The 22592-nt window shown below is 39.6% G+C and overlaps 1 protein-coding gene across 1 annotated transcript in view; it reads left to right on the top strand.

Annotated features, from left to right (window-relative positions):
• The first annotated feature begins 958 nt into the window (after positions 1 to 958).
• The window catches only part of PKP1 (plakophilin 1), a 45381-nt gene continuing 23747 nt past the window's right edge, over positions 959 to 22592 (top strand). Inside the window, exons 1-2 of the mRNA XM_081914418.1 lie at positions 959 to 1377; positions 15204 to 15304. Coding sequence (XP_081770544.1) covers positions 1161 to 1377; positions 15204 to 15304 — 318 coding nt within the window. The 5' untranslated portion in view covers positions 959 to 1160. The remainder of the gene's footprint in view (positions 1378 to 15203; positions 15305 to 22592) is intronic.

The raw sequence follows: 22592 nt of genomic DNA, 5'->3' as shown, positions 1-22592 counted from the left end.
TTTGCAGCAGCTGTTTTAGAGCATTTATGGCCCAGCCCATGTGGAATTCAGGCACAGTTCCTCTTTACTGCCATCATTTCTCTCTGCAATCAATATGTCTGGAATTGTTTTGTGGATTAGCAAGAAACACCTGATTGCTAATTAGTGACCTAATTTGGAGCATGGGAAAGAAAATAAAGATTCATTCAAAGATAGGGATGGGGTGAAATTCAATTCAGTTTGCATTGATTAATGAAGCAATATGCAGAACAATACACAAACTAAAATGCAACCATTATTCAAAATGTACGCTTCTCCAAATTTTGCAGCAGTTTTTCAGCCAATCAATGGATATAGGCACAAAATGCATATACTTGGATAAAGTCAACATAAAAATGCATATATTCTTGAAAACAGCACACAAAAATACATTATATTAAGGGAAATGGCTTTGCAGAAATATATGTATTAGGCAGAATTTCATGCAAAGATGTGCATTTTAGGATAAACCTGCAGTAAAATGCTGCTGAATGTTCACAAGGACTGAAATATTCACTAACTGATTCGGAAATGTGGAGAACAAGAGTGGAAAAGAGAAAAAAAACTGCAATTGACAGATTTGCCCATCCCTATTCAATGTAGGAGGTATTAACCAGGTGCAATGAGGGAAACATGCCAAAATTAAAATTATTCAGAGCAATCATTTTTGTCAGCGATAGAAAGGAGAAGATAAAATTATGTAAGACGCAACCTCGATGTTACGTTTTACCCCACACTGCCCACCTGCCATGGTTGCTAATCCTCTGCTACATTTATGTTAACTTTTCAAAGCACAGTCACTTAAATAGCAGCAACAACGCGGTCGCCAGCTCTCTTGCAACTGGATGAGTGTCTTGTGTTGCCTTAGATCTGCAAGCAGAGTACATAAGTGGGTGTGTGCAGACATAGTCTTCAGGCTGTATATCCAGTCTAGCAGAGGGCGTGCCTGCTCACTCACACACAGGAGAGCAGAGTGTGGGGAAAGAGCAGCTGTCAGCAGACGGACGTATGGCAAGGAGGGCTCCCTGACATTCTACACCTGAACAAGACCTTTTTTTTTGGTACTGCTGTTTCTGTTTTGTTTTTTAAGTCGCAAAAGAGAGACAGGTGACATCCCACCCACTGCCACCCCATCTGCAACCATGCTTCACTCTCCTTCTCCACTGAAAACAGCACTGGCTTATGAGTGCTTCCAGGACCAGGCCAATTCTACTCTAGCGTTGCCCTCGGATCACAAGCTGAAAACTAGGGGGACAGGAAAACAAAGGGTCCAGGAGCAGGTGATGATGACGGTGAAACGGCAAAAGCAAAAGACCTCCCTTTCATCAGCATCGAATGCAGCAGGCCACTCCAACCGAGGTAAATACCTATCACTGCTTGATTAACAAGGGATGACCGCTGAGTGTGAGAAATTTGGCTGCACAGCGCTTGCCCCATCCGATGCCTCTTTGAGCTTAAGAATGTGTGGTATTGGGCATTGTCCATTGGAGTCAATACAGCTGGTGTCATTTGGTTCTCTTGGCAGGTTTGTGTTGTGGTGATACCAAGGAAGTTTTGCAACATCTTGAGGGATAACTAGGATTTGGGGATCCCGGTCTCAGTAGTTTTGCAGCTTAGTGCTGAAATGGTTTCAAGATAGGCCATGGGAATCTAGTTAAGCTGAAGGACTTTGATTTGGATTGTGTAGGTTGATTTGGAATTGCAAGGTGGTGCTAAGAGCAAATGCTTCTGCTTTGAGATGAAGTAGGTTGGAGCTGAACATCTTCTAGCCAGTTTCATCCTCAAGATTCCCGTAATTCTATTGTGAATGACTGGTACAATCTTGCAAAAGTTAACAACAGATAAATTCTACGGACTTCAGCAGGAGAGGAAACCATTCCAATTTAGAGTCATGGAATCATAGAAGTCAAGCAATTCCCACTAAAACCAATGAGATTTGTAATGCACAATTTAACTTAGATCCAAGGGGTTGATATTATCTGGAGCCTTGACAGCATTTCAAGTCTATTTATCTACAAATTGGAAATGGTATGCACCCCAGCAGGAAAGTTGTCTGGTTGAAATTAAGGCATGTCCATAGATCTGCTGTGACTGTCAAACAGAGAATGTTGTTACTACTTATTTGCACCACTGATCTAAGTACTCTGTAACTTTCCAGACAGTGAAAGAATATTCAACATTAGTCATTCACAGAGCAGACGCGCTGAAACCAATAGATTTACATAACCCAAGTCTATTGATTTCAATGGTACCTCCAGAAGTATAATTTAGTTGGATTTAACCACCCCCTGGTTTTTATTTTACAGCTCGTGTGTCAACTTCTGCACACCTTAAACTGCAAATGATCTTGAAAAACACACATACACACATATATCAATTAAGCAAAGTGTGTGGCTTTGTGCTTTTTACATCACTGTTCTTAATTAGTGCTCTAAGATTATTGAGCAAACCCCAAAGCCTTGCCTTCTGTCTCCCCAGTTCATGACATTGTTATTCAAAGAATGAGGTTTTTAAAAATCTAATTTGGGAGCACTTTAACACACACCTTCTTTTTGTATGAGACAGTGAAGTTTCATGATTTCAAGCTGCTGCTGCTGCTTCTTTTGAAAATCTTTGGGAGTGAATCATTCGGGCTAAAACCACATTTATAGATGTACTTTGTATTTTCATGACTCATGTCTTGAGGAATTTATACTTAAAACTACTCCAGCAGATTGTATGCATTGTAGGGAGATTGTGAGAAGTAACTAACTATGTGAATTAAGAATCCTAAAATGAAGCAGAATGCCAGGTAGTTGTGCATTATGTCCCTGGTGGTCCTTAGGGATAGCCAACAAGACATGCCACTCTTGTCTGCATGGCAGGACACTTGGCTGAAGAACACTGTGGAGCTGTCTCTTAACATCTTATCCGTGTGTGAGATAATTTGTCCTTCATATCTCAGACTTGAGAGCCAGACCCATGGCCCTGTAAATTTCAGCTCATTTCGGAAAGGATAAGACTCCATTAAAAGCAAAGAGTGAAGTAATGTGTGACAAGAAGCAATTGTCTTTGGCATTTCTTTCATTGATATCCATACTGTATATTCCATGATCAAAATAGCAAAGGATTCTATCAGGAAAGGCTATCCTCTGTGTATCCTCTATGCATAGCAAGGCAAAAGGATTTGCCTATGGTCACTCAGCAAAGCTATGCACAACTGAGTATGGATATAAACCCCTTGATGTTCTCTTACATGAAAGATTTCAGGTTACGTGAAGGATTGCCTGTTGCTGCATAGACCAGTAAGATCACTTGGATCATCTGAGGAAAGTTTACTTGGGGCTCTGACCCTATCAAATATCACAGGGTGGTGACCCCAAAACAGGCTTTTTCTGTCATTGGCCTTGCACTGCAGAATGCCCTTCTGTCCGTCATACACAAAGCATCATCTGTGAGCAGCTTCAGACTTCCTGTGATGATATACCTTTTTATCCAAACGTTCCCTGACCCACAAGATTTGGACTGTCATTTCTGAATTCCTGTTTTCATCTGTTTTTATTTAATAGGGTTTTATGGGTTTTTAATGTTTTGTCTCTGTTTTTATTGTACTGTTTTATTGGTTTAATGCTATTTTGTATAACACTTAGAGGGTTTTTCCGGTTAATATTAGGCAGTTTAAAGACGCTTATAAACAAATAATTGTACCCCAAACAATCCTCCTGGGATTAAATAGGTCACCTGTTTATTCACAATTGGGTTTGATAAAACAGTGTGCTTCTTGTAACTCAAATCTTTTGCACCAAGGCTATCCTTTGTAAGCAACTTCTGTTATAGTTAAGACTTCAGTTGGTTGGTTAAGTGTTATGGGAAAGTGGCTTAGCTAGTTTTTAGAAATGTGACAATTTTTATTCAAGAGATAAATAACAGTTACTTAGATCAAGGCCCCTTGGATGTTCTGGGCTACTATTGCTGTCACCCTTGTTGCGCTGGCTTGGACTGATCGGTGTTGAAGTTCAACAGCGAACTTCTGGAAAGGCACTTTGCGTATGACTTTTTCACGTTTGAGAGACTGGGTGAAAAAATTATTTGCTCTTGATGTACGTGCAGAGGAGAAGATATTCACCATGACCCAGCACATTTGTTGTTAAAATCCCATGCTAGCTACACAATTTTTCCAGTGAATAGATTGATTTCCAAGTTGGAAAATAATAATATATGAATGGCCTTTCATAAACTTGGGATACTTGGTTTGCTCTGAAAAGCTTGTACCAGCAACCTTAGTCTATGAGAACAGGAGTGGTTAGTTGCAGCACAGATTGAATCAAACATCAGATGTTCTCAGCTTTGGTTTTGGGTATCAAGGAGAACTCTGAAAGACATGGCTCACACTTTCTTTCTTTTTGATCACATATGCATCTGAGGCCGAATTTTGTCTTTTTAAAATAAAAAGCAGTCTAATGTGGCTTTATTTGAGAGCTGCAGAGTGTGAAAGTGAAGTATTCATTTCCCCATTCCACTCCTTTAGTTTGTCTACCAAAAATTGCCCCCTCCCGACAAGCTGTTTTCTGATCTTATGGGATATGCTAAGGATCATTCCTTTGAGTTGCTCATCTCCTTGTGACTGACTCCTTATTTCTTTTCCAATATGAGTGGGAAAGGAACTTGGGCTTGAAGGACAAATGGCAGGGAGGGAAGGGTTAAAGCAGTCCCTCCCTCATTATTCATCAGCTTCCAACCACAGCTTTCCAAGGCTGCTTTTCAGTTTTCAGAAAAGCACTGGGAAAAGAGACACAGAACTCTGTGTTGTGGAGAAGAAGGGTGTCAGCGCTTCCAGATGAGAGCTTAATATTTTAAACAGCCATTGAGATATAGTTGAAACTCCTGTCACAAAGAAAAAAATTCCACAAATTTTATGTTTTTAAAAGAATTTATTGGATTGTCCACTGGGAAGAGTAAATCTGGATTAAACGAGGAAAAGTCCTTGCTGACATTTTGATGTCAACAATGTTGCATGGATGCCGCAAAAAATAAAATGAAATAAAATAATTGCACACATGAAGAGCATGCCATCCCACAATAAATACCCACCTGGAAGCACCCTGCATGTTTAAAAAGGCATTTCAGGATACCAATACAGCAACAATTGGAATTTGTGTTTATTATGTTAGGTCTCCTTTTTATGTAAGAATGACGGCTTAGTGGGATCAGCTAGGCGGATGTTATCTAGTAAAAACAGAAAACACAGTATCTTAAATCCATCAACTGTGTTATTTACACATTTGTTTTGAGCAGTAACCCAAAGTATTTATTTCTATAATTTACATTAAATTCAATAAAATTATTGCATGTTTTCTAAAAGAATCAATATTTCGATTTTGACACAATGCTATTCCTATAGAGCGTAGACTTGTTGAAATTAATGAACACAGCTAACTTGGGTCCATTAATTTCAGTAGATCTACTCTGAGTAAACCTTTAGTGAAAATCTGTCATCTGCTTTCTAACATAATCTCCTTTAGGAGTTGTAGATGAATCCCACAGACCTTGTGTTCCTGAGAAACAAAATGGTTTCATGCATTGGTCTTCTATTAGATGTTGTCCAGAAAATACCAATACCCCAAAAGAATTCTTTTTTAGGCTGGATAAGGGATACACACCCTTTTCAAATTAATTGTACATTGCAAATTTATGATTTATGGCAGGATAGTATTTGATGGATGTAAAGTTCATAAAGTGGTTGTGTAACTAACATCTGAGCAACAGTAAGTTGCTAAAATTGGATGGCAATCTCTCTAGAGTGCTGATGGAACACAGATAAGAAATTGCAGAGAAATAGCTGTTGCTGGCAGCCTGCCTGCCTGAAAGGTTGCTAACATAAAGTGCAAAAGAAGTGGAATCCAAAATTAAGCCTAAATTGAGCATCTATCATAGAAGTAAAAATAATAACTAAGAACAGAATTATTACTTTGGAGTAGACATAGGTGACCGACGTCATTGCAGAAAAGGAAATAACACAGTTTTTTCTCAATGGATAGATTCATAGGGGTAATAAAGTCCATTAATTTTCAGAAAGCTGTCACAAACTCAGTTTTTATAGACATTTTAATAGTCCCTGAATAATAGGAAACATTTGTGTGTGTCATGATGTCATGATGATTGGTTTTAGATTAACTGTTATCATGGTAGATAGCTTGTTGAACAATGAAGATAATGTTGAACAAGACAGATAAATGGAAATTCTGCAAATGGAAAGCATGGTAGCAGGATAGCATCTTTGGTGAGCAACGGCAGTTTGCATCAATGTACAAGGAGAGAGGGAAGAAGGATTTTGCCTTGGTCAATCAATAAATGTGAGCTTCCGATGATGTAAATGGCTATTAAACAGAATAAAATCAAGATTTGTGAATTTAAGGAAGACGTATTTTGGGTTTTTTCTTAGCTTTTCTTTTAAGGAGTTGCTTGTCATTGATCAGTGGCATCTTAGGTTCATTTTACATATTAAAGGTAAAAAGGTATTATACTTTGTATATGTATAATATTATATATATTATACTCTGGTAAAATGAGTATTTGGCCAATAGTCAATCTTGTCTTACTGAAGTGTGAATCTGTATGCTACCTGTTTTAAGCATATATATTATACTTTATATTTTTACATCTATCAGGCCAAATGTAAGCACTTGCAATGCTTCTTTAGCTACCATGGGAAAATTTCAACCACGGAATTTGAACCATTGAAATAAATGGAAATTAAGTACATATGTCTTGCTGAATCTTACCCATAATGCAACAAGAATGGTAGTGGCTTTGTAGTGCTAACCTGGCCCCACCCATCTCCACCTCCCCTTTGTGCAATTGACGTTCCACATTAATATAATGTATTTGCATTCATTGCAACACACACTAGGCTTTGTAGGTTTACTCAGTTGTTAATTGGTTGTATATACATATGAAGCGTAACATTTTTAAAGCAGGTGTCCCCCCCCCATTGTGCTGATTAGTATAATTTTTAGATGCTGAACAATAATAATATTGGTGATACTTGCAGCCCCTCACATTAATGAAAGGAATCCATAAAGTATTTGTTTATTTTTCTGGAAAGTGTAACTAATGACAAAGGCAAAAAGAAAAGAAGTATGTGAACTAAGTACAGTGCTACCTCTGGTTACGAACTTAATTTGTTCCGGAGGTCCGTACTTAACCTGAAACTGTTCTTAAGCTGAGGTACCACTTTAGCTAATGGGGCCTCCCACTGCCGCTGCGCCACCAGTGCGCGATTTCTGTTCTCATTCTGGGGCAAAGTTCTTAACCTGAGGTACTGCTTCTGGATTATCAGAGTCTGTAACTCAAAGTGTTTGTAACCTGAGGTGTTTCTAACCTGAGGTACCACTGTAGACAGAAAGTATCATCGTGCTTCTTTGATTGGTATCTTCCAGATTTACAGTTAGAGAGGAGTAGAAGAGGTCAGATCTTTACTAATGCTTGGGAATGTAGATGTACTGCCTATCATGGCTGCAAGGGATGAAACTGCAGCACATGAACTCAGACTCTCTGCACATTTGGAGACAATATGGCACACCTTGGTCAATGCTATATGGTTCATGTGCAGATTAGGAACGTATGAAGCTGTCTTAAAATGAGTCATGCCATCAGTCTGCCTAGTTCAGCAATGGCTACACTAACTGGAAGCGACTCTCCGGGATTTTAGACAGGGTTCTCTCCCAGCCCTACCTGGAGATGCTGGGGATTGAGCCCTTCCCCAAATTGTGAGGGGGATCATTAGATAGTAATGCCATTTCATGACTCCTCCTCCTCAACAACAACAACAACAACAACACAGGCAAGTAGCATGAGGTGAAAATTGTGTAGAACATCCACAACACCATATAATTTAAGCTGAAAATCCATATAGAAGGACTGAAACTACAGTGGTACCTCAGGTTATATACACTTCAGGTTACATACGCTTCAGGTTACAGACTCCGCTAACCCAGAAATATTACCTCGGGTTAAGAACTTTGCTTCAGGATGAGAACAGAAATCGTGCTCCGGCGGTGCGGCAGCAGCAGGAGGCCCCATTAGCTAAAGTGGTGCTTCAGGTTAAGAACAGTTTCAGGTTAAGTACGGACCTCCGGAACGAATTAAGTACTTAACCCGAGGTACCACTGTAGATATTTTTTGATATGTTAAGAATTTAAATAGTGTCAAAGTCTCTTAGGGTGTGTCACATGCTTCAAAGATCAACATCTTTTGAGTGCTCATTGCCTCAGAACATTTGTGCATAGTTTAGGACTTTTAAAGAGAAATATCATTTGTTTCCCCAAATGCTGACCATTTACATATTTTACAACCCTGTTTTGCTTTCACATTGCATTTTAGTCCCTTTTGCTTTTAGTTATTGCAATCTTTCTTTTACTCAGAAATGCATTGGGATAATGAATCACTCACTGTGCACCTCTCTTCATTTTTCATATTAAATACACTAATAACACACTATAGCACTGTGTTGCTACTATTAAATGTTTGATTTTTTAAACCAGGTTTTTAAAAATGCAGGGCCACTGGGGGTTTCATGAGAGCCTTGCAGTGCAATATTACACATGTCTACTCAGAAGTAAGCCCAATTGGCTTCAGTGGGACCCATGTAAATGAGTAGAGGATTGCACAATACAAAATACTTGGTCTCACAACATCAATTACTGTCAGCTGATAACAAAAATGAATTCTAGTAATGTGCAGAAAGGTGTGGAGAATGCTCACATGTGAGATTCCAGATGTGTGTCCTTTCCTTCAGTACCATCAGGATTCCTGGACAGCTGATATCTTTCTAAACATGAACTGTGGCTTAACCTTTGTCTATCACTTTCCATTTCAAAGATAAGGTTAACCAGCTGGATAGACACACGTCTTTATAAAACACACACACAGCAATCCAGAGCTATAGGTATGCTGCAAAGTACAAACACAAGTCAGCATGCCAATATTTGTTTTCAGAAATTCTGGCAATTCAGGCTAATCGCCTCTTTCTTCAGCAAGTAGCACTGTTTTTGAAAAAGGGATCAAGTTGTTTGTCTGCTTTAGTTTCTGGTTTTGTTGTTACGCTTTGTGGTTGCTCATTTCTGATGATGAGTGCCATCTTAGTTCACAGATAAAACAGAAAGCAATAATAATAGTAATGAGAATAGTAATCATCATCATCATCATCTATCCAGATTGTGCATGCCAGTATGCAAAAGATTTGTCTAGATTTTAACATCTTATTCTCAGTCCGCCCCTCCAATGGGATACCACACTGAGAGGTTAAGTGGGAGAAAAGATAAGACTCAGCTTAGTGGAAGGGGGTTGAGTTCTCCTCTGGACTGGCTTTCTCAGCTGAATGGTGATGGTGGGGAACAGTGCACATATGTGCAGACCTAACACATGCAACTTTGCAAAATGGCACCAGCCACCTCCATGCACTTCTTATTAAGGGGCAGATCCCTACACAGTGCTGCAAACTTGACATATATTTACATTCACAGCACATTGCTTTATTACACTGTTCTACGAAACTGAACAGCAGAAATTACTCTGCTGAAGTTTTCTTTTTTAGGTTTCTCTGGCATCCTTCAGTTCTGGCAGGGCCTGTAAATCTGACTGATCAGCAACCCTCGTCTCCCGCACTCCAGAACCTTGTAAGCATCTGTCTGTATATCAAAGACCTTGCTTCTACAAGGGATTACGCATGACAGTAACTAAATGAGTGGGCTGAGTTGTGCCATATATTTTTCTCCCTATTGGCATTATGGTGCACACAGGAAAGATGCTTATGAATGAACCAGTATAGTTCTCACTGACAGTGTCTGGGTGGGAAATGGGACCCACTTTGTTGCATGTTGGGACCATACATGGTTCACTAGGTGTCAATTAGGATAAAATGATAACATCGTTTCTCCCATGAGAACCCAAATGCTTTCATGTATGTGTGACACCTGGTGGATTACTTGTGGGGACCTGATGAAATGAACACAAAGTCCTGTATGTGATTATAGCACCACATACATATCAGAAGAGTTTTGCCTTATAAAATTATTCCCAGAGGACTAGGGCGAAGAAATGTGTGAGTGTGATTTATAAGGCCAATTTATTTCTATAAATTCATCATCCATCATCATCATTTTGGGCGGCTCCCAACAGAACACTAAAAACAGAATAACACTTCAAACATTAAAAACTTCCCTAAACAGGGCTGCTTTCAGATGTCTTTTAGAAGTCAGTTAGTTGTTTATGTCCTTGACATCTGATGGGAGGGTGTTTCACAGGGTGGGCACCACTACCGAGAAGGCCCTCTGCCTGGTTGCCTGTAACCTCACTTCTTGCTGTGAGGGAACCGCCAGAAGGCCCTCGGCGCTGGACCTTAGTGTCCAGGCTGAACGATGGGGGTGGAGACACTCCTTTAGGTATACTACTTAAGAGAGCAAGAGAAGGAGAAAATGCTGTTTTATATACTGGTCCTGTGACGCTATTCCCATCCCACAAAGGCAATGTGCTTTAGCACTGAATTTATATCGGGTTTAAGATATTTGTGAATGGGGCTCATGTTCAGAAAATATACAGCACTACAAATTAAACTGCAATATCGGTAACCCACCAGAGTTCCATGTGCAGGAAAAATGCAGAGTGGGTTCTGTGCCCATTAGAATAACTGCAGACTAGAAAATGGATACCGAAACAGCATTTTTGCCTTACAGCAGCAACCAGTGAAGAAAATCAGGGCAAGAGACACTGATTTGCTCAAAGACAACTAGCTAGTTTCCTGGTTTACAGCATAATCCTAAGGACGACTGTGCAGAAGTAAGATCTGTTGAATCCAGTGTGGCTTACTCCCATGTAAGTGGGGCTGGGATTGCAGCCTTATAGTTATTTTATTGTTTCTGTAGTAATAGTGTTTCCTATAGTTATACTAGGGCTTGCTCTGTGGGTATGTGAAAGCCAGATGCATTCCTTGAAGCGCTTGAAGACTTCTGCCAGGCAAAGGCAATGAGTCAGGAATCCCTGGATGTGTCCACTTTGTATTTGTAGGAAATGGAGACATCTGTCAAGTTCAGTTTCTCTCAGTTTCTTGTTTTTCTTACATTAAGTTTGATTTCAACACATCTGCATGCTTTTTTTTAAGGCCTCACCAAAATTCACCATCATTTAAGTGCACATTTTTCTGTGCAATTTTGCTGAATATGCACATATTTCCATGCAGTTTTCCCTGTAATAAAGCATTTTTGTGTGTAGTTTTCACTAATAGGTGCATTTTTGTGCACCTTTCCCCACTGTACACACTTGTGTACCCATTTCTAGATTGAAAAACTACATCACAAAATCTTGAGAATGAATTTCGAAGAATAGCTATGTTTCAGTTTGTGTGAATTTCTCCCTTCCCTAATTTGGAGGCCCAATTCCTCCTTTATATATTTTCTGTAGCAAAAGCATCAAGCTGTTTCCCCAACAAACATTAATGCCACAGAAAACTGTGAAGCTACTCCATTATTTTATTTCACTACATTCCATCCATTTCTCTTCCACTTTTCTTCCATCCTTTCAAGGCAGCTTACACAGAATGCCCAGGTAGTCTCCCTTGCAGGCAGTGACCCAACCCAAACCTGCTTAGTATTAGCAGTTAGTATCACTAGCCCATACTTAGCCCTTGCCCTGGGAGCATTATACTACATGTAATCAACGTTCCACGCAGGCTTTCCCAGCATAGTACATCCAGGCACTTTGAGAATGGAATTAACCCAGCCTCCTTCCTCCTTCTAGCATGTCTAATTTCAAATGGGTTTCCCTGTTCTCATAGAGCTAAATAATACACTTGCAAAAAGCTGGTGCAAAAGTGCTCTGGGCTGAAGAAACTTGCTAAGCCTGTAATGAAACTCCACCTTCTCTTCCCCTTCTACGGAGCACTTCTGCTGTTGGCCGGAAGGTTGCCCTCAGCCAAAGAACAACCTCCTAGAACAAAAGATGGCTGAAGGTTTAATTAAATTTTTTATATATATATATGGAGGTTGTGTGGCAACATTCTCAGCTTCTCTCATATATATATATATATATATATATATATATGCAGGTTTTGGTGTCCTCGGGTGTCTTCCCGTGTAAAAGTTGGGGTGTCTAGGCGACGTTTCGACGAGGTCTCACTCGTCTTCTTCAGGCTGGTGCTTTCGGCTTCTTGTTACTGGAACAGAGCAGGATCTCAGTGTTTGAGTTCCTATAAATACTGTTGAGGGGGTGTGGTGTATAGCCTCCAATGTTCTGGGCAGAGAGGAAGTTCCCAGGCTAGTGTGCCTTTTCTTCTTTTGTTCCTTAATTACTTGAGGGATATCTTGAGTGATTTCTTGAGTGATATCCTGAGTACCACAAACGTCGCCTAGACACCCCAACTTTTACACGGGAAGACACCCGAGGACACCAAAACCTGCATTCCTGTACCCGTGAAAATCTACGAAAGCATATATATATATATATATATATATATATATATCGAACAACAAAGCAGTAAACATTATATTGCTTTACTAAGCTCTGTATGGATGTCCCATTAACTTCTTACATACTGGCATTATAAGACATGTTTCCACCCCCCTCAATGGACATTTGAATAACTGTTCAACATTTATTTGTGTTTCCACTCACAACTGACATAATTGTGCATCATGTTGTGTTCTTGTTCAAAAACCCAGACTTGTATGAGAAGTATAATGCACGTCTAAATAATTGCTGTGTGTCGTATGCACAATTAGCTTAATTGCAGAAAGCCTTGGGCATCCAATGATTATTTTCCCCCTATTGATCCAATGATATTTGTTCCAGTTCAGGAACAATGATCTGCAACAGCAAATACACAATTTCTGCATCAGGAGTGTTAAATTATAGGACAAGGTCCAATTAAGTCATACTCAGGGTAGAGCCATTGAAATCAATTGATGTAAATTACTTTAATTATTTCAGTGGGTCTATTTTGAGTTTGACTAATGCTGGACATCACCCACAGTTATTTGCAGCATCATTGGGGCTCTTTCATATGTATGCACCAGGAAGACTTCATTCCTTTGCTCATGGTTTGACCTTAGAGGCCACAAATAGAACATGTTTCTCTTTTAGAATTTTTTGTTTAGTTTGGCCACATATGAAGTAGTCATTAGTGGTGCCCCAACCCTATGTGGAGCATGGGTTGTATCCAATTCTCATCCTACTCAGAGGAGAGTCATTGAAATGAATGAGTATTACTTAGTTCTATTAATTTTAATTGGCCTATTCTGAGTTGGACTTTGTTGCTAATTTGTTGTTGATTACTAATAACTGAAACTCGGTGGATAGTAGTCAACGACATTTTACTCAGAGTAGACTCATTGAAATTAATGGACCTAACTTAACATTTCATTGGAGTAAAATGCCATTGCATACAATGGACTTTGATTAACTGTTGACTTCATGTGCACCTCCTCTGAAGCAGTTGTTGCATGCCCCATTTCTCATAATTTTGGACATTAGTTTACATTATGCTGCCTTAACAGTTAAATATTACCATTTTGACAGCTTCCCATTTTTGTGGATGAAGAAGGTAAAGAAGGCATTGGTCAGTAATTGTACACTGTGCAAAAAATTCCAACAGAAGCAAAGTGAAAGTTGTGTAAATGAGCACAGTTGGTAAGGATTCATTGGCAGGCATTTCTCCACTCTAGACTTCTGTGAGAGAACAATATGTGCTAGCAAGCAGATCTATTTTTACAAACTAAGGAATAAATCCTATCAGCCTTACTCGTATTGAGCTTTTAGGTCTCTAGGGGCTGTTTGATAACTGGGGCACAGATTCGAGGGGGTACAATTTAAACTGTTGGGGAGCGGGGGGAGCAGAGGGGCTGTCATATCATCAGGAATCACATTTCCTAGCCTAAATACAGTGTTCTGGGGCCAGAATATCATGTCAATAACCTAGTTTGTAAGTGGGGTTTTTATATGATAGAAGTGACATGAGAAATCTCACTTGGAAATATACTATGGCATTTACCAGTCACCATTTACTATGCGATACATCATTTGGGAGGAATCTTATCATGTGCTTAACACCAAGTTTGATGAGTTCTCTAATATCTCATCTGACCGGCTTTAGAGCTAAAACAAAATTCCATACAAATTCAAAACATGGAAAAATTCAGAATTCAGCTTTTTGTTTTAAAAAAATTCTTCATGAGATAGGAGTCATGGGAACTGGCTCTTATTGTGGATGGAGGATAATTTCATTCATTTTTAAGTGAACCAGCCAAATTCATATCTCCAAGAAAAACACAGAGATTGGAACATAATTATTCCTCAGATTTTGCACTTATTTGAATTTTATGACATAATTTTTGGCTCAATAAATGTACCAGATGTGTAAAGAAAAGATATATTTTAGGACAACATGCATTTGGCTGGCCTCAACCAGAGCCAGAGCTTTTTCGGCTGTGGCTCCGATCTGGTGGAACGCTCTGCCACAAGAGACTAGGGCCCTGCAGGACTTGACATCTTTCCGCAGGGCCTGCAAGACAGAGCTGTTCCATCAAGCCTTTGGCCAGGGCACAGCCTGACTCCCTCCTTTGGCAATCTTCACAGAACTCTAGTCCAATGGTTGCCATCAATTTGATTTGAATTAACTTTATAATGAAATGATTTTAGAATTTTGTGTTATTGTATTGTTTTTAGCTGCCCTGAGCCCAGCTTCGGCTGGGGAGGGCAGGATATAAATATTAGTAGTAGTAGTAGTAGTAGTAGTAGTAGTAGTATTTAGAAATGTGCACATTGAGATAAAATATGTGCATTTTGTAATAAAATATAGCACACATTTAAATACATGTTTAAATACAATTTAAATATGAAATTTGCAAATGTATTATTTTTAAAACTGGAAGATTAATGTGTGATGGAACAGGTGTGTGAACAAACACCTGCAAAACTGGCATGGACTGATCCGTCACTAGTTCTCACTTGATGTAGGTTAATGGGCAGACATTGTGCCTAGTACAGCCACATCCATATCTTCTTGATTACTGCTGAGTCCATTGTGCTTTACCTACTGGGTGGAGGGGGGGAGATTTATTTTCCTGAGAGACTAAACTTCAGTCACTGAAATATTCAATCAAATCAGGATTCAGAGTGCCTCCTTTTCACACCTAATTCTTTTGCTCTGCTTCCAGGTTCCATGTACGATGGTCTGGCTGATGGTCACAGCTATGGAACAGCCCGTGGTTCCTACTATGCCAAAGCTCACACAGGGAGCAACAACTGGGGACATGGGGTAAGGTTTTCTTTAAGAACCATGGGATGCTGGTGGTGGGCAAGGGGAGAAACAGTGGTGGGGCTCTTCTGTCACAAAGCAAAAATAGCTTTCTTCCTTGGAAAGTCAATAACTCATTTGAAACAAGAATGATATGTCACTGTTATGCTATATGATGTGTTGTTGAATATATTGACTCAGAACCCAATCATCTGCTTAGATTTAGGGTGGGGGCCTTTATCATTTTCCCCCCATTTCCCATTAATTCTTCCATGATCTCCTTTTCCCCCCTTTTCTTTTTTCTTCTCTTATTTTTTTCCTGTAAGCACTCTGCTGTATGAAGAAGCCCCTCATCACAGCTTTGCTAGCATCCCAAGTCACATTTATATCTGTATCTTAATTTAAATTTATTTCAAAATAGTCCTTCAAAAGTTTTTCTGCCTTTTCCAGGGTCAGTTGGCTGTCCAATAAGCTTTCATTTAGTCTCCATCTGAATGTTGAGTTCTGCTGTCCATTTAATTCCAGATATACTGGATTATGGTCTGAGAGAGTCCTAGGTTGTATTTCTGCCCTTCTTGTTCTTATCAATATTTCTTCTGAGATCCATATTGAGCGAGCTCTTCCAGCAGACTGATTAGGCTCTGAGAAATGTGTAAATTGTCTTTCAAACAAGTGTTTATATCTCTGTACATCATTCAATTTAAAATTCTCAACCAGATTGAAAAGATTTATAGGTAGTCTCCCTTCTTTAGAATCTGATTTTCTTATTGTTCTGTCCATATCTAGGGAGAGAACACCATTCAAGCCACCTATTAATATTATTTTCTGGTCCATAAATTTAAACATTTCCCCCTCTAATTCTTTGTAAAATTCCAATTTCTTTTTAAATTTGGTGCATAAATCCCCACAATTACTATTTTTTCCCCTTGTGACGATACCTGTACCACTATCACTCGTCTCTTTTTGTCCTTATATATTTATATACATTATCATGCCTCTTTCTTTGCTTTCATCTGAAGAAACAAAGTCCAAACCCGATCTTTTATTTATTAACACTCTTTTATGTCTTCTAGCAGCATGTGTTTTCTGTAAACAAATTATATCCAGATTTGTTTTTGTAAAATATATTCTATTTTGTTTTGCTTCTTTTTATTATTCAGTCTATTAATGTTCCAAGTCAAATCCATTTCTCTGATTTATTTAGAGTCTTTAAGATTATCTTTATCCTGTTCTCTTCGTCCTCCCACTGCTCCTTTTTCTTCCTCATCTGGTTCAGGTCTCTTTGCTTTCAGCTTTTTCTTATTTCTTTCCCAGAATATTTCTGCCTCATTTGGGTCTCTACATCTTTGTTTCTTTCCATTAAATGTAAATGAGATGCCTTCTGGGTATTCCCATCTATAACAGATCTCGTGTGTTTTTAGTGCTTCCGTCAAAAATTTATAATTATTTTTTTCTCTCAAAATTCGAGCTGGAATTTGTTTAAGTAAGATTATTCTTTGGTTGCCTATGTGCAGCTTCTTCTTAAAATTGGTCTGTAGGATTCTGTCTTTAATTATCCGTGAATTTAATGTCACCAGACAGTCACCTTGTAGTTTTTGAGCTTTAGCATAACTCAATTTTACTCTAAAAACTACATATTGACTCAGATCCCAATCATCTGCTTAGATTTGGGGTGGGGGCAGTCATGTAAAGCAGGGACTTGGCCTAGGCTACAAGTCCATTACCATGGGGGGCGAATTGAGGCTCAGTTGCTGGTCATGCTTGAAGACGTTTATGGAACTATATTTTTGTGCATTTATATTACATAGTATGTCAAGATCTCATGAATTTTGCCAGAGCCAAGTAGAAGTAATGTTTCAACAGAGCAAGCAGCATTGTGGAGTAATAAAGGAGGGGCACCAGAACTTGACTAGAAACAAACCACAACTTTATTTTTATCTCTGTCTAAGATTACAACGGCAATGAAACTAGTGTGGAGGCAAGTGTGCTTAACTTCTAATCAGGCACCCAAGGAAAATGTACTGAGATGGCTGTCCTGCCACTCAAAATCAATCCCTGCCTTTCTGGCTCAATCCTGAGCCAGTCCCTATTTGCAATCCTACATGCACAAGCATTCTCCGCCCAGCAGCTTCCCAGTATTGCTGTGTGCAGTCCACCTCGTGCCTCCCGCTGAGAGATTGTTGCAGAACTCCTGCTCTCTTCTTCCTTGTGTAAATCACATTTAAGGGTGGTTTTCACTGCCTTTCCAAGCTGCTTCTCATACACTCCTCCTCCTGTCACAGGAAATAGACAGCTCAGCTTGGTTTCCTTGGCACTCTCACTAACCTCAACACAAAAACAGTAGCCTTCGTAAACAAACAAGGAAGATGGAGAGCACACACCCCTCCAAAGATGAATCTCATTGCCCTAATGGAGAAGAACCACGTCCTTCATTAACCTGGGTTGCCTAAATAATCACCAGCTGTGGGGGAACTTCCTATCCTGGATAGCATGATGATGGGACAATAGGACATCCCACTGCATACCATGTTTCTCCCTTAGGCTGCCTTCTCTTCTGAGCAATTCTTTGATCATTCTCATTAATGAAACTTTTTATGTTGGTTTCGTCTCTTTGGGATATCGAAGTCTACAACATAACATAAGATCTCCCCTTCCCAGCAACAACAGCATGTGCTCAGCAATAAGTCTCAGGACAGAGTGCATATCATGTCTTCTTTCCCTGGTCTCTTCTACAAAATGAAACACACATAACTGACATTTTCTTCACACACAGCCACAAAGTGTATGAAGAGCGTAGTGTAAGCACGCACATTCTCTTGTCTCCCAAATTCAATGTGAAAACTGGCTTCAAGTTGTTTCTCTGCCTCCTATAAAGCTAACTGAATGGACATCATTGCTTTCCGAAACTCTGCTGCGTATTACATTCTGTAACCTAGGGAGAGATTCTCAGGAAAACATCTTCTCTCATTGCACACACGTGTCACTCGGCTTCTGTATTTCTTAGTTTCATTAGAAATATTTCTTTAATTAGTCATGGAAATGACTACTGCCGAAGCATGTTAAATCTTTTGTAAACGAGGGAATTTACAGGCTGGGGAGAACGAAGACTACTCATTGCAGAGGGCACGCCTAACAATGTACTGTATAAACTCAAAGTCGGTGATGCTGCAGTCAGACAGATTCAGGCAAACATGAGAGAAGAATCATGCTGTGCAAGTAATAAAGGAGGTGGGAGAGAGAAAGAATAATGGGAGATGTTGGGTGTTGGTTAAATCCACGGCTGTCTGAGTTTCCCATGACCGGGCCAGGTTACAAAGCTGCTGGTTTTCATGGCTCTGCAAATTGGATCCTGTTAAAACATTCAAATAGCCATCATCTAAATGTATTGTACTGTGATAACGCTGTCCCTGGTAATCCTGTTTCACCAGTATTATAAGTCTGAGAGATGGAAAGGGAAATCTTTGTAATCTTCTGCCCATACTGCTTGCATCGGGGAATCCTCTGAAACTGGTTGGCTGAGCTGCAATAGTGACGTGGGACGCCACTGAGAGCTAAACTCTTTGCAGCCCAGCTGAGGAGGAAGGAGAATCGTCTGTTTATCTGGGGATTAAAGCGTCATACCACCCAGACAGATAAATGAGGATCTGTACTGAGCATGAAACATTTCCCCCCAGTCACCTTGCAGTGAGATTTATGCAGAACTGGATAATTTCAGAGTCAAATGCATTCTCATAACACCAGCCAGTTGAACAAAAATTGGTTTTTTTAAAACTTGCCTGTGATTGAGGCTAGTGTCAGACAATATGTCAGACATAGGGGTGTTTATTTATTTGTTTGTTTTTGTATATTAAACAATTCTGCCATGTGGATTCCAGGGCAGTATGCAATAGATTGCACTATAAGATGACCAAAAAAAAATTATGTGTGAGTGTGAGAAGAAACGTTATCTGAATTCATTTTCACATTCTGATCAAATTATGCCAAAGCTGTCTTTGGATCAATTGATTAAAGAGAGCATACAAAATAACAAATTTTATAAATAAATAAATAAATAAATAGACACTTCGACATCTGTGCTTTCTGAAAGAAATGGGAAAGTGTCAAAGAAAAATATGAAAGTGAAGGAAAGAAATATTTCAAATCCAGACGAAATTTTATTTTATTTTATTTTATTTTTACTGGTTATCCAAGTTTTTCTCTTCCAGTTGTGTGTAACAGACTGGAATGAGTGCATTTCGCAAGCAGGATCTAGGGTGTGCACAATACATCATTCAGGGTGGCACTCCATCATATTTCATTGCTTTGGCTTTCCCCTCTGGCCTGAGAGACACCTCCTCCCAACGTGTTTGTGCAATTTTATTTTTTTTACCTCCACACCATCTGCTGCTCTAGAAGTAACTAAACCACCTGTAGTTTTTTTGTTCAGTTCCTATCTTTCTACTAATCGCTTTGCTAGCTATAGAAATTGGAACCACCTAATAAGTAGGCTCATGAGTGGGTTCAATTTCTGTCTCTCCCATTGACCTATTCAGTCTCCAATTGTCTCTGTGTGTCTGTGTCTATGTGTGCAGGTTGTGGTTCACTTTCTCCAGTTAGACAGGGTGGAGAATGATAGGGATCCACTTCTGAAAAGTTCTTGGTGACCACAGCCTCGCGCAATAAAAATTATAAATGTATTATCATGTCACTTAAGTGCTTTGTGAATCATTTTGGTGATATGAACATTTACAATAATTGCTACTTACTTAACTTATGGGGGTGTTAATATATTTAATTAACCATGTTTTAAAAGGAAGCTAGACTACATTTGACTTGGCGAGTGGCAAGTTCTGCAGGCCTGGATTACTGAGATAATCCAACACTAAAGTACTGTACAAATTATTATTACTAAGCGGATGATGATTAATAAGGCATTAATATATTTTCCATCTACATCACCTAAATTGCTATGGGATCCTAAGATACACTGATGTTATGCTGACATTAACAAGCTGCTGATATACATTAGCAGAAATTGGATTGCTTGGCCTCAGTCACAGTTTAGAGCAAAATTTTAAAATCCCCATAAACTTCTGCCATCAGAGAGGAGTGAAATTGGTGGGCAGAAGCTACTATCAGTGGTAGCCAGTAAAAGGTAAAGGTAAAGAACCCCTGACAGTTAAGTCCAGTCACAGACGACTCTGGGGTTGTGGTGCTCATCTCACTTTATTGGCCGAGGGAGCCGGCATACAGCTTCCGGGTCATGTGGCCAGCATGACTAAGCCACTTCTGGCAAAACCACCAGAGTGGTACCTATTGATCTACTTGCACCTTGATGGGCTTTCAAACTGCTAGGTTGGCAGGAGCTGGGACCAAGCAATGGGAGCTCACCCCATCGCAGGGATTCAAACCACTGACCTTCTGATTGGCAAGCCCAAGAGGCTCAGTGGTTTAGACCACCCACACTAAAACTGAATCTATGGATCTACTGGGTCCAAAGCATGATGGATCCCCCAAGGAACCTGATTCTAATGCTTTTCAGCTGCTCTAGCCTGAAACAAAACAAATGTGGAAAAACTTGCCACTGCCAACTGCCCTTGTTAGCCACATGTTAGTGGATCTGACACTGACTGCTTCCATAGCGGTACTCAATAATTCAAGCGGTGAGAGATATTTGCTTAAAGCAGCCATCTTTCCCAAAATCCCTTCACTTTCTTACATTCCCACCACATGTGATAAAACGTTCCTTCTGTTTCCTTACATTTCCAACATTTATTACACGTCTTATACAGTTTTGCTAATTTTACCAGTGTGATATACCATCTGTAAAACATTTTCATAACATTTTCTTTTAGTGTCATACAAGCAGTGAATCTTAAGTTCTCCTTCCACAGTTTTTCCCAATCCTCAAACTGTATATTATAACCAAAATCTTTGGCCCATTGTACCATTACCGATTTAACTTTCTCATATTTCATATTCCATTCCAACAATATTTTGTACATTTTTGACAGAATTTTAGAATCATTATTTATCACTTCTGTCTGGAACTTTGAATCTTTTTCTACATAACCCTTTTTTTAATATCTTTTTTAAACATTTCATTGATCTGAAAGTAATGCAACCAGTCATAAACATGTTCTCTAACTTGTTCGTATGGCTTTAGTTTCCATTTTCCTCCTTCTTTGATTATCAATTGACCATATGTGGAAACAGGAACCATTTCCACAGCTTGATGTGCAGTAGCCAGTAAAGGCTATGGAAAAAAGATGGCTCTTCAATACTGGTTTAAGAAAATCAAATGTTGGTAGGGCTACTATGCTGATCCTCAGGGCCAGCCCACCCAGGAGGAAAGGTGAGGTGACTGCCTCAGGTGGCAAGATCTATAGAGGCAGCAGATCCCACTATCAACCTTACTCTTTGCTCCTGCTGTAGATCTCTTCTCACACTTTCTTCCCTGGCAGGATAAGGAACACCATTTTGGGGTCCACCTTGGATGCCAAAATGTCTTGGTTCAGCTGTGCTAATCCTACTGCTGATTCCTCATCCCAGAACCAAACACAGGCTGGGAAACTACCAGGACCAGTCTTGGTGGTATGGGCTAAATGAGAGATACCCAAAGGCTGTTATACTAAATTCCACATGGCATTGTAGTCCCCTTCTCCATCATTCTACTTCTTGCACTTCAAGTTGAGTGCTAGCTTGATCAGCTATTTGCTGCTCCAGTGTTGACATTTGCTGCATTCAAACTATGTGGGCTATGTTCAAGGCTGTCTGATCTAGCTTGAATGGCTGGAGACTTACCTTGGCTACACTCTTTCTTTTTTTTAGTAAGCCATACACCTTTATAGCAGCAAAAGAGAGAATAATAGAGAGATAGCAGCTTGGCACAGACGTTGAGTCCCTGGGGCATTTGCAGCTAACAAAAGCTAGCTATTATGCTTCCATTAAAGACTTAACATATTATTTATGTAAGGCTTCTGTTTACTTTTGCATTTATTCACATCAAGTGTCTGGAAGGAGAACAAACGAAAAGGACGTTTGTGCACAAGTGTGTTTGTACACTGTTCATTTCAATGTGTTTATGAGAAGGAATTATCAAGGGGGGTATCCTGAATTTTGGAATGGCAGGCTCCTTTTCTGTGCTATTGAGCTGTTAACATGTTCTTCTTCCCAGTGAAGCTTGGGAGCTGTGGATGCCAAGTTATTAGCTCTGGGAAGACACCTTTCTGCTAAACAAGTTCTTAGAAACAAGTCAATGCAAGCACAGCTTGGGTGGAGTGAGATGCACAAGATTTATCCTGCAGAGATGTGGAAAAACAGCTTCTAT

Source organism: Podarcis melisellensis (assembly GCF_964234715.1).
Source record: "Podarcis melisellensis genome assembly, chromosome: 6".
NCBI lineage: Eukaryota > Metazoa > Chordata > Lepidosauria > Squamata > Lacertidae > Podarcis > Podarcis melisellensis.
This window is presented reverse-complemented; position numbering and strand designations above follow the sequence as displayed.